General features: G+C 35.9%; 1 protein-coding gene across 1 annotated transcript in view; it reads left to right on the plus strand.

Moving 5' to 3' along the window:
* Positions 1–21,609, plus strand: part of MAGT1 (magnesium transporter 1) — a 75,979-nt gene extending 54,370 nt beyond the window's left edge. The window contains exons 7-10 of the mRNA XM_066585618.1: positions 14,401–14,464; positions 16,470–16,544; positions 19,767–19,857; positions 20,843–21,609. Coding sequence (XP_066441715.1) covers positions 14,401–14,464; positions 16,470–16,544; positions 19,767–19,857; positions 20,843–20,858 — 246 coding nt within the window. The 3' untranslated portion in view covers positions 20,859–21,609. The remainder of the gene's footprint in view (positions 1–14,400; positions 14,465–16,469; positions 16,545–19,766; positions 19,858–20,842) is intronic.
* Positions 21,610–23,313: the final 1,704 nt, after the last annotated feature.

Here is a 23,313-nt window from a genome sequence, read left to right on the forward strand (position 1 = left end):
TATGATGGGTGTAGACTATGTGTGTATAATATATATGATGGGTGTAGACTATGTATAATATATATGATGGGTGTAGACTGTGTATAATATATATGATGGGTGTAGACTATGTGTGTATAATATATATGATGGGTGTAGACTATGTGTGTATAATATATATGATGGGTGTAGACTATGTGTGTATAATATGATGGGTGTAGACTGTGTGTATAATATATATGATGGGTGTAGACTATGTGTGTATAATATATATGATGGGTGTAGACTATGTGTGTATAATATATATGATGGGTGTAGACTATGTGTGTATAATATATATGATGGGTGTAGACTATGTGTGTATAATATATATGATGGGTGTAGACTATGTATAATATATATGATGGGTGTAGACTATGTATAATATATATGATGGGTGTGTGAGTGTATAATATATATGATGGCTGTGACTATGTGTGTATAATATATATGATGGGTGTAGACTATGTGTGTATAATATATATGATGGGTGTAGACTATGTGTGTATAATATATATGATGGGTGTAGACTATGTGTGTATAATATATATGATGGGTGTAGACTATGTATAATATATATGATGGGTGTGACTGTGTGTATAATATATATGATGGCTGTGACTATGTATGTATAATATATATGATGGGTGTAGACTGTGTATGTATAATATATATGATGGCTGTGACTATGTGTGTATAATATATATGGTGGGTGTAGACTATGTATGTATAATATATATGATGGGTGTAGACTATGTATGTATAATATATATGATGGGTGTAGACTATGTGTGTATAATATATATGATGGGTGTAGACTATGTGTGTATAATATATATGATGGGTGTAGACTATGTGTGTATAATATATATGATGGGTGTAGACTATGTATAATATATATAGGTGTGTGTGTGTGTGTGTCTAATATATATGATGGGTGTAGACTATGTATAATATATATGATGGGTGTGACTATGTATAATATATATGATGGGTGTAGACTATGTATAATATATATATAGGTGTGTGTGTGTGTGTCTAATATATATGATGGGTGTAGACTATGTATAATATATATGATGGGTGTAGACTATATGTATAATATATATGATGGGTGTAGACTATGTGTGTATAATATATATGATGGCTGTGACTATGTGTGTATAATATATATGATGGGTGTGACTATGTATAATATATATGATGGGTGTAGACTATGTATAATATATATGATGGGTGTGACTATGTATAATATATATGATGGGTGTGACTATGTGTGTATAATATATATGATGGGTGTGACTATGTGTGTATAATATATATGATGGGTTTAGACTATGTATAATATATATATAGGTGTGTGTGTGTGTGTCTAATATATATGATGGGTGTAGACTATGTATAATATATATATAGGTGTGTGTGTCTAATATATATGATGGGTGTAGACTATGTATAATATATATATAGGTGTGTGTGTGTGTGTGTGTGTGTGTGTGTCTAATATATATGATGGGTGTAGACTATGTATATATGTGTGTGTGTGAGTGTATAATATATATGATGGCTGTGACTATGTGTGTATAATATATATGATGGGTGTAGACTATGTGTGTATAATATATATGATGGGTGTAGACTATGTATGTATAATATATATGACGGGTGTAGACTGTGTGTATAATATATATGATGGGTGTGACTATGTGTGTATAATATATATGATGGGTGTGACTATGTGTGTATAATATATATGATGGGTGTGACTATGTGTGTATAATATATATGATGGGTGTGACTATGTGTGTATAATATATATGATGGGTGTGACTATGTGTGTATAATATATATGATGGGTGTGACTATGTGTGTATAATATATATGATGGGTGTGACTATGTGTGTATAATATATATGATGGGTGTAGACTATGTGTGTATAATATATATGATGGGTGTAGACTATGTGTGTATAATATATATGATGGGTGTAGACTATGTGTGTATAATATATATGATGGGTGTAGACTATGTGTGTATAATATATATGATGGCTGTGACTATGTGTGTATAATATATATGATGGGTGTAGACTATGTGTGTATAATATATATGATGGCTGTGACTATGTGTGTATAATATATATGATGGGTGTAGACTGTGTGTGTATAATATATATGATGGGTGTAGACTATGTGTGTATAATATATATGATGGGTGTAGACTATGTATAATATATATGATGGGTGTAGACTGTGTATAATATATATGATGGGTGTAGACTATGTGTGTATAATATATATGATGGGTGTAGACTATGTGTGTATAATATATATGATGGGTGTAGACTATGTGTGTATAATATGATGGGTGTAGACTGTGTGTATAATATATATGATGGGTGTAGACTATGTGTGTATAATATATATGATGGGTGTAGACTATGTGTGTATAATATATATGATGGGTGTAGACTATGTGTGTATAATATATATGATGGGTGTAGACTATGTATAATATATATGATGGGTGTAGACTATGTATAATATATATGATGGGTGTGTGAGTGTATAATATATATGATGGCTGTGACTATGTGTGTATAATATATATGATGGGTGTAGACTATGTGTGTATAATATATATGATGGGTGTAGACTATGTGTGTATAATATATATGATGGGTGTAGACTATGTATAATATATATGATGGGTGTGACTGTGTGTATAATATATATGATGGCTGTGACTATGTATGTATAATATATATGATGGGTGTAGACTGTGTATGTATAATATATATGATGGCTGTGACTATGTGTGTATAATATATATGGTGGGTGTAGACTATGTATGTATAATATATATGATGGGTGTAGACTATGTATGTATAATATATATGATGGGTGTAGACTATGTGTGTATAATATATATGATGGGTGTAGACTATGTGTGTATAATATATATGATGGGTGTAGACTATGTGTGTATAATATATATGATGGGTGTAGACTATGTATAATATATATAGGTGTGTGTGTGTGTGTGTCTAATATATATGATGGGTGTAGACTATGTATAATATATATGATGGGTGTAGACTATGTGTGTATAATATATATGATGGGTGTAGACTATATGTATAATATATATGATGGGTGTAGACTATGTGTGTATAATATATATGATGGCTGTGACTATGTGTGTATAATATATATGATGGGTGTGACTATGTATAATATATATGATGGGTGTAGACTATGTATAATATATATGATGGGTGTGACTATGTATAATATATATGATGGGTGTGACTATGTGTGTATAATATATATGATGGGTGTGACTATGTGTGTATAATATATATGATGGGTTTAGACTATGTATAATATATATATAGGTGTGTGTGTGTGTGTCTAATATATATGATGGGTGTAGACTATGTATAATATATATATAGGTGTGTGTGTCTAATATATATGATGGGTGTAGACTATGTATAATATATATATAGGTGTGTGTGTGTGTGTGTGTGTGTCTAATATATATGATGGGTGTAGACTATGTATATATGTGTGTGTGTGAGTGTATAATATATATGATGGCTGTGACTATGTGTGTATAATATATATGATGGGTGTAGACTATGTGTGTATAATATATATGATGGGTGTAGACTATGTATGTATAATATATATGACGGGTGTAGACTGTGTGTATAATATATATGATGGGTGTGACTATGTGTGTATAATATATATGATGGGTGTGACTATGTGTGTATAATATATATGATGGGTGTGACTATGTGTGTATAATATATATGATGGGTGTGACTATGTGTGTATAATATATATGATGGGTGTGACTATGTGTGTATAATATATATGATGGGTGTGACTATGTGTGTATAATATATATGATGGGTGTAGACTATGTGTGTATAATATATATGATGGGTGTAGACTATGTGTGTATAATATATATGATGGGTGTAGACTATGTGTGTATAATATATATGATGGGTGTAGACTATGTGTGTATAATATATATGATGGCTGTGACTATGTGTGTATAATATATATGATGGGTGTAGACTGTGTGTGTATAATATATATGATGGGTGTGACTATGTGTGTATAATATATATGATGGGTGTAGACTGTGTGTATAATATATATGATGGCTGTGACTATGTGTGTATAATATATATGATGGGTGTAGACTATGTGTGTATAATATATATGATGGGTGTAGACTATGTGTGTATAATATATATGATGGCTGTGACTGTGTGTATAATATATATGATGGGTGTAGACTGTGTGTGTATAATATATATGATGGGTGTGACTATGTGTGTATAATATATATGATGGGTGTGACTGTGTATAATATATATGATGGGTGTGACTGTGTGTATAATATATATGATGGGTGTGACTGTGTGTATAATATATATGATGGCTGTGACTGTGTGTATAATATATATGATGGGTGTAGACTATGTGTGTATAATATATATGATGGCTGTGACTATGTGTGTATAATATATATGATGGGTGTAGACTGTGTGTGTATAATATATATGATGGCTGTGACTATGTATGTATAATATATATGATGGGTGTGACTATGTGTGTATAATATATATGATGGGTGTAGACTGTGTGTATAATATATATGATGGCTGTGACTATGTGTGTATAATATATATGATGGGTGTGACTATGTATGTATAATATATATGATGGGTGTAGACTATGTATGTATAATATATATGATGGGTGTAGACTATGTATAATATATATGACGGGTGTAGACTATGTGTGTATAATATATATGATGGGTGTAGACTATGTATGTATAATATATATGACGGGTGTAGACTATGTGTGTATAATATATATGCTGGGTGTGACTGTGTGTATAATATATATGATGGGTGTGACTATGTATGTATAATATATATGATGGGTGTGACTATGTATGTATAATATATATGATGGGTGTGACTATGTATGTATAATATATATGACGGGTGTAGACTATGTGTGTATAATATATATGCTGGGTGTGACTATGTGTGTATAATATATATGATGGGTGTAGACTATGTATAATATATATGACGGGTGTAGACTATGTGTGTATAATATATATGATGGGTGTAGACTATGTATAATATATATGATGGGTGTAGACTATGTGTGTATAATATATATGATGGGTGTAGACTATATGTATAATATATATGATGGGTGTAGACTATGTGTGTATAATATATATGATGGGTGTGACTATGTATAATATATATGATGGGTGTAGACTATGTATAATATATATGATGGGTGTGACTATGTATAATATATATGATGGGTGTGACTATGTGTGTATAATATATATGATGGGTGTGACTATGTGTGTATAATATATATGATGGGTTTAGACTATGTATAATATATATATATAGGTGTGTGTGTGTGTGTCTAATATATATGATGGGTGTAGACTATGTATAATATATATATAGGTGTGTGTGTCTAATATATATGATGGGTGTAGACTATGTATAATATATATATAGGTGTGTGTGTGTGTGTGTGTGTGTGTGTGTGTGTCTAATATATATGATGGGTGTAGACTATGTATATATGTGTGTGTGTGAGTGTATAATATATATGATGGCTGTGACTATGTGTGTATAATATATATGATGGGTGTAGACTATGTGTGTATAATATATATGATGGGTGTAGACTATGTATGTATAATATATATGACGGGTGTAGACTGTGTGTATAATATATATGATGGGTGTGACTATGTGTGTATAATATATATGATGGGTGTGACTATGTGTGTATAATATATATGATGGGTGTGACTATGTGTGTATAATATATATGATGGGTGTGACTATGTGTGTATAATATATATGATGGGTGTGACTATGTGTGTATAATATATATGATGGGTGTGACTATGTGTGTATAATATATATGATGGGTGTGACTATGTGTGTATAATATATATGATGGGTGTAGACTATGTGTGTATAATATATATGATGGGTGTAGACTATGTGTGTATAATATATATGATGGGTGTAGACTATGTGTGTATAATATATATGATGGGTGTAGACTATGTGTGTATAATATATATGATGGCTGTGACTATGTGTGTATAATATATATGATGGGTGTAGACTATGTGTGTATAATATATATGATGGCTGTGACTATGTGTGTATAATATATATGATGGGTGTAGACTGTGTGTGTATAATATATATGATGGGTGTAGACTATGTGTGTATAATATATATGATGGGTGTAGACTATGTATAATATATATGATGGGTGTAGACTGTGTATAATATATATGATGGGTGTAGACTATGTGTGTATAATATATATGATGGGTGTAGACTATGTGTGTATAATATATATGATGGGTGTAGACTATGTGTGTATAATATGATGGGTGTAGACTGTGTGTATAATATATATGATGGGTGTAGACTATGTGTGTATAATATATATGATGGGTGTAGACTATGTGTGTATAATATATATGATGGGTGTAGACTATGTGTGTATAATATATATGATGGGTGTAGACTATGTATAATATATATGATGGGTGTAGACTATGTATAATATATATGATGGGTGTGTGAGTGTATAATATATATGATGGCTGTGACTATGTGTGTATAATATATATGATGGGTGTAGACTATGTGTGTATAATATATATGATGGGTGTAGACTATGTGTGTATAATATATATGATGGGTGTAGACTATGTATAATATATATGATGGGTGTGACTGTGTGTATAATATATATGATGGCTGTGACTATGTATGTATAATATATATGATGGGTGTAGACTGTGTATGTATAATATATATGATGGCTGTGACTATGTGTGTATAATATATATGGTGGGTGTAGACTATGTATGTATAATATATATGATGGGTGTAGACTATGTATGTATAATATATATGATGGGTGTAGACTATGTGTGTATAATATATATGATGGGTGTAGACTATGTGTGTATAATATATATGATGGGTGTAGACTATGTGTGTATAATATATATGATGGGTGTAGACTATGTATAATATATATAGGTGTGTGTGTGTGTGTGTCTAATATATATGATGGGTGTAGACTATGTATAATATATATGATGGGTGTAGACTATGTGTGTATAATATATATGATGGGTGTAGACTATATGTATAATATATATGATGGGTGTAGACTATGTGTGTATAATATATATGATGGCTGTGACTATGTGTGTATAATATATATGATGGGTGTGACTATGTATAATATATATGATGGGTGTAGACTATGTATAATATATATGATGGGTGTGACTATGTATAATATATATGATGGGTGTGACTATGTGTGTATAATATATATGATGGGTGTGACTATGTGTGTATAATATATATGATGGGTTTAGACTATGTATAATATATATATAGGTGTGTGTGTGTGTGTCTAATATATATGATGGGTGTAGACTATGTATAATATATATATAGGTGTGTGTGTCTAATATATATGATGGGTGTAGACTATGTATAATATATATATAGGTGTGTGTGTGTGTGTGTGTGTGTGTGTGTGTGTGTGTGTCTAATATATATGATGGGTGTAGACTATGTATATATGTGTGTGTGTGAGTGTATAATATATATGATGGCTGTGACTATGTGTGTATAATATATATGATGGGTGTAGACTATGTGTGTATAATATATATGATGGGTGTAGACTATGTATGTATAATATATATGACGGGTGTAGACTGTGTGTATAATATATATGATGGGTGTGACTATGTGTGTATAATATATATGATGGGTGTGACTATGTGTGTATAATATATATGATGGGTGTGACTATGTGTGTATAATATATATGATGGGTGTGACTATGTGTGTATAATATATATGATGGGTGTGACTATGTGTGTATAATATATATGATGGGTGTGACTATGTGTGTATAATATATATGATGGGTGTAGACTATGTGTGTATAATATATATGATGGGTGTAGACTATGTGTGTATAATATATATGATGGGTGTAGACTATGTGTGTATAATATATATGATGGGTGTAGACTATGTGTGTATAATATATATGATGGCTGTGACTATGTGTGTATAATATATATGATGGGTGTAGACTATGTGTGTATAATATATATGATGGCTGTGACTATGTGTGTATAATATATATGATGGGTGTAGACTGTGTGTGTATAATATATATGATGGGTGTGACTATGTGTGTATAATATATATGATGGGTGTAGACTGTGTGTATAATATATATGATGGCTGTGACTATGTGTGTATAATATATATGATGGGTGTAGACTATGTGTGTATAATATATATGATGGCTGTGACTGTGTGTATAATATATATGATGGGTGTAGACTGTGTGTGTATAATATATATGATGGGTGTGACTATGTGTGTATAATATATATGATGGGTGTGACTGTGTATAATATATATGATGGGTGTGACTGTGTGTATAATATATATGATGGGTGTGACTGTGTGTATAATATATATGATGGCTGTGACTGTGTGTATAATATATATGATGGGTGTAGACTATGTGTGTATAATATATATGATGGCTGTGACTATGTGTGTATAATATATATGATGGGTGTAGACTGTGTGTGTATAATATATATGATGGCTGTGACTATGTATGTATAATATATATGATGGGTGTGACTATGTGTGTATAATATATATGATGGGTGTAGACTGTGTGTATAATATATATGATGGCTGTGACTATGTGTGTATAATATATATGATGGGTGTGACTATGTATGTATAATATATATGATGGGTGTAGACTATGTATGTATAATATATATGATGGGTGTAGACTATGTATAATATATATGACGGGTGTAGACTATGTGTGTATAATATATATGATGGGTGTAGACTATGTATGTATAATATATATGACGGGTGTAGACTATGTGTGTATAATATATATGCTGGGTGTGACTGTGTGTATAATATATATGATGGGTGTGACTATGTATGTATAATATATATGATGGGTGTGACTATGTATGTATAATATATATGATGGGTGTGACTATGTATGTATAATATATATGACGGGTGTAGACTATGTGTGTATAATATATATGCTGGGTGTGACTATGTGTGTATAATATATATGATGGGTGTAGACTATGTATAATATATATGACGGGTGTAGACTATGTGTGTATAATATATATGATGGGTGTAGACTGTGTATGTATAATATATATGATGGGTGTAGACTATGTGTGTATAATATATATGATGGGTGTGACTGTGTGTATAATATATATGATGGGTGTAGACTATGTGTGTATAATATATATGATGGGTGTAGACTATGTATAATATATATGATGGGTGTGACTATGTGTGTATAATATATATGATGGGTGTGACTATGTATGTATAATATATATGACGGGTGTAGACTATGTGTGTATAATATATATGCTGGGTGTGACTATGTGTGTATAATATATATGCTGGGTGTGACTATGTATGTATAATATATATGATGGGTGTGACTATGTATGTATAATATATATGATGGGTGTGACTATGTATGTATAATATATATGACGGGTGTAGACTATGTATAATATATATGATGGGTGTGACTATGTGTGTATAATATATATGATGGGTGTGACTATGTATGTATAATATATATGATGGGTGTGACTATGTATGTATAATATATATGATGGGTGTGACTATGTATGTATAATATATATGACGGGTGTAGACTATGTGTGTATAATATATATGCTGGGTGTGACTATGTGTGTATAATATATATGATGGGTGTAGACTATGTATAATATATATGACGGGTGTAGACTATGTGTGTATAATATATATGACGGGTGTGACTGTGTGTATAATATATATGATGGGTGTAGACTATGTATAATATATATGACGGGTGTAGACTATGTATGTATAATATATATGATGGGTGTGACTGTGTGTATAATATATATGATGGGTGTAGACTATGTGTGTATAATATATATGATGGGTGTAGACTATGTATAATATATATGATGGGTGTAGACTATGTGTGTATAATATATATGATGGGTGTGACTATGTGTGTATAATATATATGATGGGTGTGACTATGTATGTATAATATATATGATGGGTGTAGACTATGTATAATATATATGACGGGTGTAGACTATGTGTGTATAATATATATGATGGGTGTAGACTATGTGTGTATAATATATATGATGGGTGTAGACTATGTGTGTATAATATATATGATGGGTGTAGACTATGTATAATATATATGATGGGTGTAGACTATGTATATATGTGTGTGTGTGAGTGTATAATATATATGATGGCTGTGACTATGTGTGTATAATATATATGATGGGTGTAGACTATGTGTGTATAATATATATGATGGGTGTAGACTATGTGTGTATAATATATATGATGGGTGTGACTATGTATGTATAATATATATGATGGGTGTGACTATGTATGTATAATATATATGATGGGTGTGACTATGTATGTATAATATATATGATGGGTGTGACTGTATGTATAATATATATGATGGGTGTAGACTATGTATGTATAATATATATGATGGGTGTGACTATGTATGTATAATATATATGATGGGTGTGACTATGTATGTATAATATATATGACGGGTGTAGACTATGTGTGTATAATATATATGCTGGGTGTGACTATGTGTGTATAATATATATGATGGGTGTAGACTATGTATAATATATATGACGGGTGTAGACTATGTGTGTATAATATATATGATGGCTGTGACTATGTATGTATAATATATATGATGGGTGTAGACTATGTGTGTATAATATATATGATGGGTGTGACTGTGTATAATATATATGATGGGTGTAGACTATGTGTGTATAATATATGATGGGTGTAGACTATGTATAATATATATGATGGGTGTGACTATGTGTGTATAATATATATGATGGGTGTGACTATGTGTGTATAATATATATGATGGGTGTAGACTATGTATAATATATATGACGGGTGTAGACTATGTGTGTATAATATATATGATGGGTGTAGACTATGTATGTATAATATATATGATGGGTGTGACTATGTATGTATAATATATATGATGGGTGTGACTATGTATGTATAATATATATGATGGGTGTGACTATGTATGTATAATATATATGATGGGTGTGACTATGTATGTATAATATATATGATGGGTGTGACTATGTATGTATAATATATATGATGGGTGTGACTATGTATGTATAATATATATGATGGGTGTAGACTATGTATGTATAATATATATGATGGGTGTAGACTATGTGTGTATAATATATATGATGGGTGTAGACTATGTGTGTATAATATATATGATGGGTGTGACTATGTATGTATAATATATATGATGGGTGTGACTATGTATGTATAATATATATGATGGGTGTAGACTATGTATGTATAATATATATGATGGGTGTAGACTATGTGTGTATAATATATATGATGGGTGTAGACTATGTGTGTATAATATATATGATGGGTGTAGACTATGTATGTATAATATATATGATGGGTGTAGACTATGTATGTATAATATATATGATGGGTGTAGACTATGTGTGTATAATATATATGACGGGTGTAGACTATGTATGTATAATATATATGATGGGTGTGACTATGTATGTATAATATATATGATGGGTGTAGACTATGTATGTATAATATATATGATGGGTGTAGACTGTGTATAATATATATGATGGGTGTGACTATGTGTGTATAATATATATGATGGGTGTAGACTATGTATAATATATATGATGGGTGTGACTATGTGTGTATAATATATATAATGGGTGTAGACTATGTGTGTATAATATATATGACGGGTGTGACTGTGTGTATAATATATATGATGGGTGTAGACTATGTATAATATATATGACGGGTGTAGACTATGTATGTATAATATATATGATGGGTGTGACTATGTATGTATAATATATATGATGGGTGTAGACTATGTATAATATATATGATGGGTGTGACTATGTGTGTATAATATATATGATGGGTGTGACTATGTGTGTATAATATATATGACGGGTGTAGACTATGTATGTATAATATATATGATGGGTGTAGACTGTGTGTATAATATATATGATGGGTGTGACTATGTGTGTATAATATATATGACGGGTGTAGACTATGTATAATATATATGATGGGTGTAGACTGTGTGTATAATATATATGATGGGTGTGACTATGTGTGTATAATATATATGATGGGTGTAGACTATGTATAATATATATGATGGGTGTAGACTATGTATAATATATATGATGGGTGTAGACTATGTATAATATATATGATGGGTGTAGACTATGTATAATATATATGATGGGTGTGACTATGTATAATATATATGATGGGTGTAGACTATGTATGTATAATATATATGATGGGTGTAGACTATGTATAATATATATGATGGGTGTGACTATGTATGTATAATATATATGATGGGTGTAGACTATGTGTGTATAATATATATGCTGGGTGTGACTATGTGTGTATAATATATATGATGGGTGTAGACTGTGTATGTATAATATATATGATGGGTGTAGACTATGTATAATATATATGATGGGTGTAGACTATGTATAATATATATGATGGGTGTGACTATGTATAATATATATGATGGGTGTGACTATGTATGTATAATATATATGATGGGTGTAGACTGTGTATAATATATATGATGGGTGTGACTATGTATAATATATATGATGGGTGTAGACTATGTATAATATATATGATGGGTGTAGACTATGTATAATATATATGATGGGTGTGACTATGTATAATATATATGATGGGTGTAGACTATGTATGTATAATATATATGATGGGTGTGACTATGTATAATATATATGATGGGTGTGACTATGTATGTATAATATATATGATGGGTGTGACTATGTATGTATAATATATATGACGGGTGTAGACTATGTATAATATATATGACGGGTGTAGACTATGTGTGTATAATATATATGATGGGTGTAGACTATGTGTGTATAATATATATGATGGGTGTAGACTATGTGTGTATAATATATATGATGGGTGTGACTATGTATGTATAATATATATGATGGGTGTGACTATGTATGTATAATATATATGATGGGTGTGACTATGTATAATATATATGATGGGTGTAGACTGTGTGTGTATAATATATATGATGGGTGTAGACTGTGTGTATAATATATATGATGGGTGTGACTATGTATGTATAATATATATGATGGGTGTAGACTATGTATAATATATATGATGGGTGTAGACTATGTATAATATATATGATGGGTGTGACTATGTATGTATAATATATATGATGGGTGTGACTATGTATGTATAATATATATGATGGGTGTGACTATGTATAATATATATGATGGGTGTGACTATGTATAATATATATGATGGGTGTGACTATGTATAATATATATGATGGGTGTGACTATGTATGTATAATATATATGATGGGTGTAGACTATGTGTGTATAATATATATGATGGGTGTAGACTATGTGTGTATAATATATATGATGGGTGTAGACTATGTATAATATATATGATGGGTGTGACTATGTGTGTATAATATATATGATGGGTGTAGACTATGTGTGTATAATATATATGATGGGTGTGACTATGTATGTATAATATATATGATGGGTGTGACTATGTATGTATAATATATATGATGGGTGTGACTGTATAATATATATGATGGGTGTAGACTATGTATAATATATATGATGGGTGTAGACTATGTATAATATATATGATGGGTGTAGACTATGTATAATATATATGATGGGTGTAGACTATGTATAATATATATGATGGGTGTAGACTATGTATATATGTGTGTGTATAATATATATGATGGGTGTGACTATGTATGTATAATATATATGATGGGTGTAGACTATGAATAATATATATGATGGGTGTAGACTATGTGTGTATAATATATATGATGGGTGTGACTATGTATAATATATATGATGGGTGTAGACTATGTATAATATATCATTACCCCTGGGCATTCATAGCCGTTGCCGCGCTCCTCTCTAGTTGTTTGCATTCTTTGATTATTTCTGCTTTTTCTTCCTGTTTCCTACAGAACTACATACATGGAAGCAGCCAAGCACAGTTTGTGGCAGAGACGCACATAGTCCTCCTGTTTAGTATCCTTCCTTTGGTCTAACGCTCCTTACTTATTACATTATAAATACATCATTTAATAAAAGAAAAAGTAAAGCAGCCTTTTTTTTTTTTTTTTTTTTTTTTTTATTTTCTTACATTTATTGAATTGTATTTTTTTTAATTTGGCAATGATGCGTTTCCAAAAAGTTACCCTAATACAATGTAAAGTTCTAACAGAAGTGCAGAATGGTGAGCCTTCTGCAGCTGATGCGCTACAACAGTTCTGCTATCTGGGAGTTTGGCTTTATACTCTCACACCCCTGCTAGGTGCAGAGATACGGCTTTACCCGCAACCCTTCCCTGCTCAGTTCTTCGTATCCAATGGTTGCCACCTGTGGACTCTATTTTACTGGTCAAGCATGCTCAGTGCCTTCAATTTCTGTAATGACGACACACTTTGCACAGGCAGAGGTGCATTCTGGGAGATATACTTTTGGCACTCTGGTGGAACTTTCAATTGAAGGGAAGAAATCTGCCATGGGTCTGCATCAGAATTGTCCCCGTCTCCTGCTGTGTGTGAACATGTACCCCAAGACAGTGAAACTGCTTTGTTCTGTTTCTGCTGGTAGGCCACCTTAACCCCTTAAGGACCAGACACTTTTTAGGGATTTTACCCATGCGGCGGTTTTACTGACTTATTTGTTTCCTTTAGCTACCAAAATTATTTTTGCATTTTTTTTTTTCCTCTTTTTTTTTTTTTTTCTTTTTTTTTGTTTTTCGTTTTATTGGGGATAAAATGCTCAAAAAAAGTTTTACATTTATAATTTTTTTATTTAGTATATTTATGCTAAAATAAAGTGTGGGCGCAGGTTCCTCTATTTGTTCCGGATGTTTGATGTATAATATGTATGGTGGTTTTGGTTTACAGGGCGCTCACGGCGACAGTTTTGGTTAGCGTTGGCTTTGTGTTATTCTCTTATGTACCGTATATTCCGGCATATAAGGCAACTGGGCGTAGGACGCCCCCCCCCCCCCCCCCCCCTCAACTGTCGCCTTATACACCGGGAATACAGTGTAGAAAATAAATACTCTCCTCCTGCGGTGTTCTGCGGCGCTGCTGCAGGCTGTCGCTCCCTCCTCCTCGCCAACAGAGCATTGCTTTCTGGATGCGGGGCTTGAAATTCCTGCCTCCAGAAAGCTTATGCTGTGATTGGCTAACTCAGGCAGCGTCAACCAATGACAGCCATTCAATTATGTCAGAGCGCCGCGAGAGGTGAGTGTTTTTTATTTATTTTTCCTACTGCTTATACCCGGCGTACAAGGCAACCCCCGACTTTGCAGAAGATTCTCTGGGGTTAAAAGGTCGTCTTATACGCCGGTATTTACGCTATATCTTTTATTCTGGAATGTTTTGTTTTACTGATGTATGTAATTATGTTTTTTATTATCTATGTCCCCCATGACCTCATATAAGGCCTCTGGGGGACATACAATTTTTTTTTTTCCGACACTCTCCCATTGTAGCTGGGGCGTCCATAGGAGCCGCATCTATAGGAGCCCCAGTCATGGGGGGAAAACAACCCCTGGAGTGACATTAGTCACTGGAGGAGCTGGCCAGGGTTTAGTATGACCCTCCAGCTCTGCTGAAGTGGGAAACTCCGGCGGTCACATGAGACAGACACGCACGCACGCACACCCCCGGCTGTCGTAGTGAAAGTTACAATTTTCCTTTCACTTTCTAGTACACGGTGCTCATTGAGCGCTGTGTACTCGGGGAAGAAAAAGGCAGAAAGGGTTAAAAAAAAAAAAACCTCCTGCCTTGTAAGCTGTCACTAACAGCTGATAACCCGGCCTGTCTCTGATTGATTGCAGAGCCAGGAGGCTTAAAGCTCCGCTGCAATTTTACTATCGGCGGGGTTTTAAGTCCAGGACCCTGTATCTTTACAGCACCCAGTCCTTAATGAGTTAAAACCAGTTAACATTACAGGAGCTTCAAGCTTTTTAATAATGTGCTTGCCTGTCTTTGCCCTTACATCTGACTTTAAGATGGTGGAGTCACTTTGGGAATGGTCCTCTTACATGAAGCTGCTACTTCTGAAATGGATGTCGGAAAACGGAAGAGTGAGTATTTAAAAATGAGGGAACCTTGAACATTTCCAATCCACTGTCTGACATCTTCCAACATTCTGATTGAAGGCTGTACGGCTCCGATGTCGGAAGACGTCCAGCAGGGTATTCTTACTGTGTATTACTGGCCGCTCTGTTGTCGGGGGCCTCTCTGGCATGTCACATACTGCAGTACTGGCTCTAGTCAGCAGATGGCACCATTGTAAAATGGCAGAAAGAGAGAGCCCCCCCTAGGAAACCCTGAATCCAATATTGGATTGCAAGGGGTTATCCCTCGAACCTGTTATTCTGATGACTAGCTGATCATTGGGGGTCTAACTGCTGAGACCTCTGCCAAATGGGGAAACGGGGGTCCAGAGCTGTTTGAAGAAATGAAGTGGTGTGTATGTGTGAACGTTTCTCTGACTGGGGATGCTCTGGACCCTTAATGATCAGCTAGTTATCTGGAAGATAGGGAAAAACTTTAATTTTGTAGGAATATGCTTCTTAAAGGGAACCTGTACCTGCCAAAAGTGCCATAGCTTATGCTTCCGTTAGGCAAGGTGAAAGGGAGCCGGATGATTTATTTTGTATACTCTCTGCTTGCTGGTTCCTGTGGTGCTCATTGCTGAAGTCTGCAAGACGCTTAGGAATCTGACCCCCTTCGGAGTCCTGTGTGTGGCTATCCCATAGAGTTGTATGGAAGAGTGCGCAAACGGGACTCTGAAAAGCGTCAGCTTTTTGTGCGCCGTGCAGCCTTCAATGTTGGGAGCCAGTATACAAAATGCATCACCACAAGTTAGTTTATGGCACTTCGGGCACGTGGCCGGCTCCCTGTTAGGTATGGAATGCATGTGCTCGCATAGAACCATTTTCATATGTATGAATGGGATAGAATTATTTGAAGCTTGTTTCTGGCTGCATATCCCATTAGGGTGGACCACTGTAAAATCTACCCTGACCTAGTGGAAAATCGACTTGGGAGTCTTGTAGGAGAAACTTAAAGGGGTTGTCCTGCGGCAGCAAGTGGGTCTATACACTTCTGTATGGCCATATTAATGCACTTTGTAATATACATCGTGCATTAAATATGAGCCATACAGAAGGTATACACTTACCCCCTCCAGTGCTGGCGTCCCCGTCTCCATGGCGACGACCAAAGCTGCCTTCTCCCTGGATTAGACGTGCTTGCGCTGTCTGCCCTCTTCTGTCCAGCTTGCGCCGCAGAGGTCTTTTGCGCATGCGTAGAAGACCTGTGCGGCACGAGTGCGCCGGAGCGGCCCCTTCAGCGCAAGCGCGTCTAATCCAGGGAGAAGGCAGCTTTGGTCGTCGCCATGGAGATGGGGACGCCAGCACCGTAGGGGGTAAGTGTATACCTTCTGTATGGCTCATATTTAATGCACGATGTATATTACAAAGTGCATTAATATGGCCATACAGAAGTGTATAGACCCACTTGCTGCCGCGAGACAACCCCTTTAATATGGCCATACAGAAGTGTATAGACCCACTTGCTGCCGCAGGACAACCCCTTTAATATGGCCATACAGAAGTGTATAGACCCACTTGCTGCCGCGGGACAACCCCTTTAAGATGATCCACAGCTTTGTAATTGTAAATTCTCCCAAAGGTGAAAAACTATTAAATCTGTAAATTTTTGCACTGCCATCTCCAATTTCTGTTTCCTGACCGTGGGGCTTTAGTCATTTTCACCCAAAAGACAAAAATGGCCATATAATAAACTAGAACTTAGAGCCGCCTGCAAAACAGGAAATGCTATTATTTTCTAGGAATCGGCCGTCGTGGTCACATAATGGTCAATGAGGAACTAATGACAGCTCTGCAATTAGGAGAGAAGATAAAGCTAAAAAAACCGTTTCTCTGCCCTTGTAAGGGTTTCCTTTCCTAAAATTGGAGCCAAGTGGTCCTCCAAACGTTTTCCCATGAGGGATCTTCGCATTTAATAATGGAGCGTTATATAAAAAGTAAGCTGACACCTGTAGGGTAAACACACCTGCACAAGGGGTTTATCTCCATCTTCTCTATGGATCCCACACTTGGAAGGTGTTGGGTCCGCTGCTGCAATCTGTTTCCAGGATGTCCTGTGGGGTGTAAGGTCTCCAGCACCAGAGCGTAGAAGGATTCTGGGTGCCAGCGGGTTGGGTCCCCTAGTAAGGACTCCTCCCGTGGGCACCAGGTAAGTCAGAAACCAAATGCACTATTCTTTGTGTAGGCGCTGTCCCTAAATACATACCAATTCTGCTATTAGATAGCCTGTAGTGATTTTTCTTAGAATTGCTGTTTAACCCCTTGAGCACCAGGGTGTTTTGGTCCTGAAGCACTAGATACTTTTTAGGGATTTGCCCCATGTGTTGGTTTTACTGACCTATTTTTCTTTCCTTCAGCCACAAATTATTTTTGCTGTTTTTTTTTCTCCATGACATATAGGGCTATTTTTTTATATGTTTTTTTTGTAGTAAATATTAACTAATATATATATATATATATATATCCCCCCCCCCCCACACACACACACACTTTTTAGCTTTTTACCCCCAAATTTAAAAAAAATGAAAAAAATATTTAAAAAATAGCCCTATATGTCATGGAGGAAAAAAATATATATGTATTTTCATATATATATATATATATATATATATATATATATATATATATATATATATATATATATATAATATTTAAAAAATATCCCCTGTAGTGATAGAGCACAGCTGCAGGGCCCTAGCAGCCCCAGATGAGCTCTGGCTGTGACTAACAGGGAATCCTGACCGTTATGTGACCGCCAGCCTGCGCAGTGGAAGTTATACTTCCACTTCGCACGTAACATTCATTGAACTCTATGTTCTGCTAAAGGAGAAGGAAGAAGAGGTTTAAAGCCGCTTCTCTCTTCTCATCCGGGTTCTCAGCTGTGACAACCCGACCTGCTTGATTGCAGAACAGGGACTTAAATCCTGCGCTGTAGTTTTACTATGGGTCAGGATTAAACCACAGGACCAAGCCATGTATATATACCATGCTTGGCCCTTAATGGGTTAATCACAATAGAAATGAGTCCTAATCCACAATTTGTCAAGATATGGCCAGCTTTATGCTTAGTGGACACTTTTGAATGATTGCATCCCTCCCAGGTTAAACCATTGGTGCGTTTCCTCATGTTATACAAATGTGAGTAGTTTTGTGCAATATATGAAGTCTAACTCTGTCCTCTTTTGGTAGTAATGTGTGTGGCGGGCCTGGGACTAGTAGTCATATTCTTCAGCTGGCTGCTTTCTGTCTTCAGATCCAAGTACCATGGCTACCCATACAGGTAACTCATTCAATAGCATTTGATTTATTTTTTTCTTTTTTGCTATTAATGCCGTGTTTTCCCAATAATAAGACCTACTTTTTGGGGGTGGGGGTACTGACATATAAATCTTTACCCGTAAATGAGCCCTAGCTAGACTGCATGTTTAAAAAAAACAACTCCCGACGCCGACAGAGCCTTTCCTTACTGGTAGTGGGGTATGAATACCTCGCCTCCAGCAAGCTAATGCTCTGATTGGTTAATCGAGCGCTGCGTCAGCCAATTTAAGCTGCCGCTGGATTAACCAATCATAGCTATTCAATGATGCCCTTTAATAAATGGCTGTGATTGGTTAATCGAGCACCACGTCCGCCAAAGAGATCCGGCACTCAATTAACCAATCAGAGCATTAGCTTGCTGGAAGCTGGGGTATTCAAGCCCCGCTACCAACTGCTCTGTTGAGGAGGAGATCAGTGTGAAGACCTGAACGCCGGCTGCTAGCTAAGTATTATTAGACACTCCTTGAAAATAAGACGCTGTGCCTTTTTTTTTTTAGGCAAAAATTAACATAGTGTCTTATTTTTGGGTAATACAGTAAATTGCTCCAAAAAGTGTCCTTTAAATAGCTGCCTACAACATGTAAACACCGTATCCATAACTATACGAGCTGCTTACGGTTACAGAGGAGGGAGTGGGTATAGTTGTCTCTTATGCCTTCCTTGTTTAGGTAGCAGACATGCCCATCACTTATGGCACTTCTAGGCATGGCTGCTCATTGTCCCCACACTAGTATTGTGTGGCTGTAACCCAGAGAGAGGCCTGGCCTGACGCTTGTTCGGGGGTCTTCATTGTGGCTGTAAATGGGGTTCAGCTTCTACATGAAGCCATTGTGATATGTGCGCAGGTGAGGCTGGGATACTCTACTGCATGAAAGTAAGCCTGTATATCTGTAGCTGCTCACACATTCTGGACACGTTTCAACTTTTTTTTTTCCTTCTTCTTTTAGCTTCCTAATGTCATAGATTCAATTCCATCATCCAAAAGACACTTTGGGAACGATTTGTGCTACTTCTAGAAACACCCGCTGAGGAGGATGCTACACCATGACTGGTGCATCTAAAAGACATATTGCTAAAGTAATTGTGTGAATGAGACTGTTTCTCTTGGTGGTAACTATGAACCAAAGACCGAATGCAGTGCCTTAGTCAAATGCAGTGAAGCTCAAACTACCCCATTCCCTGTAAAGTACAGAAATCCCCCCCCCACATCCAAATGAAGAATATAGAGCCAAACCAATCCATGTAAGTTTCATCCTTGTGTTCCTTGGACATCTAAGGGCTCGTTCACGGCAGTGTTGGGAGATTCAGGTTGCAGGAAACGGCACCTCGTGGCCAAACTGTTCCGTCTAATGATGGAACCAAGTGGTGTCAAACTGCCCCCCCCCATTGGTTATAATGGGGGTCTATTCGATTTCCAGCCAGCAGTTCGGCATTTTACCAGAGTTTATAGGCTGAAATCAGTGCTGGAGGCTCCGGACGGAACCTGCGACACTCATGTGAGTGAACCCTAACAAGTACAAAAGAAAGAATCCTCTACAAGCCTTAAACAAGGAGATTTCTTTATTTTGCCCTCCTGATAAAACTAACTTGATAGTTTGATATTTTTTGGTGACCTGTTTTTAATATGGATCTTTACTTTTAAGGGTGGGGATTTGTTCTCTAACTGTACGTGTTTTAATAAATGTGTGGATCAATATAAAAACAAGTCATTGATTACTGTTTCCAAGAATGGTTTGTGTGAGTCCTATAGTTCTACTGCTAAATGCAGAGCTCACTGGAGTGCGACATAATTAGCGACGTCCGGACCCGAATCGCAAGGGGCTCTATAGAAAGGGCAAACAGGGCAGAGGGCAGCCCTGTCGCGTGCCTCTACCTGGGCAGAAACGTGGACATTGGTTCTAATATTGGCCACTGGAGAGTCGTACAGGATCCGTACCCATTTAATGAACCGCCCAAACCGCTACATCACTTTTGCCTGATCTATAAACACCAGGGTGCGCTTCCCACAGTTAGTGTTCATACGTCAGATGGTCAAAAAGTCACCTTAGATTCATGTCTGTACTTGTGCCAGGCATAAAACCAGACTGGTCAGCATGTCTAATGTCTCCGAGGACAGAGTTCATGTGCATCGCCAATATTTTTGCAAGAATCTTAATGTTGTTGTTAAGTGAAATGGGCCAGTAGGAGCCACAGTCCGTAGAATCGTGACCAATTAGGGCCTTGCGCATGGTATCCGGCTAGACTCCATCTCGCAGAATAATTATATAACATTAGGAGCTGGGGGCCAGGAAACCTGAATTCTTTTTATACCATTCCCCAGGAAGCCCATCCACACCTGAGGATTTCCTATTGGGGAGCGACTTGATGGCATCCGTTATTTCCTCTATGCTTAGGACACCATCCAGATGGGCCATACTGGACTGGCTCAGCGTAGGAAAGAGAATGTCATCAAGATGGCTTGTGAGTTCGTTAGAGCAGCTACGTTTAGAGGTGTATTTAGTCAATAGTAGTTTATATTCCCGGTGTAAGTTGTTTAGGTCTATGTATGCTTCCGGGGAGGGATTCGCAATGTGCCTGGTCTCTGCAGCAACAAGACGGCACTTCCAAGTCAAGCCGGGCAGCCTGCAGGGACCTTCTGTATTCAGCTATCGCGAACGTGAAGTACCCTCTAATAAAAGCATCCCATGCAGTTAGCTCTGAGGCTGTCCCCTCGTTACCCCCCCCCCCCCCCCCAGTACATTCCCATGTCCTGCTCAGCATATTCCTGCACCTCCCTGCGCTAGCCATAGGGGACTAAGTCTCCACAAAGGGCGACTACCCTCCACTCCGAGGTCAAGGACCAATTGGAGTGGGGAATGATCTGATATGCCTCTGGGCAGATAGGATACGTCACGCACCATCGGGAGACCTTCCGGGGAGCCAAAGCATAAATCAATGCGGGAAAAAGGGTTATATGTTAGAGTGAGAAGAGCAGGCGGTGTCATACGGGTGTCACAGGCGCCATATCTTATGCCGCAAATAGAATTGAGCCCATACAGGTAGCCAGGGCGCTCCCTAGGCGGCTGGAGTAAAGCGGTCCCGTATTGGATCCAAAATAAGGTTAAAGTCCTCTGCAAATATTGGGGCAGGCTCAAGCAAAACCACCCGTGCCATCACTTCGTGGAGGACTTTGATATCAGCAGGGGGTGGCAAATAAACATTAACTATCGTGAGAAGCCTCCCCTGAAAGGTGCCTTGAAGGATTAAAAAACGTCCCCTGGCGTCAATATGGATCTGTCGGAAAGCAAACTGGGCTGACTTAATCACCAGGATACGGACTCCTCTAGCATCATTGGAGTAGGTAGCGTGGTACGCAAAGCCTATAGTGGCCTGCTTAGGTGCAAGTACCCCAGAGCCCACAAGGTGCTTTTCCTGAAAT

This window comes from Eleutherodactylus coqui, chromosome 12 (assembly GCF_035609145.1).
Source record: "Eleutherodactylus coqui strain aEleCoq1 chromosome 12, aEleCoq1.hap1, whole genome shotgun sequence".
Taxonomy (NCBI): domain Eukaryota; kingdom Metazoa; phylum Chordata; class Amphibia; order Anura; family Eleutherodactylidae; genus Eleutherodactylus; species Eleutherodactylus coqui.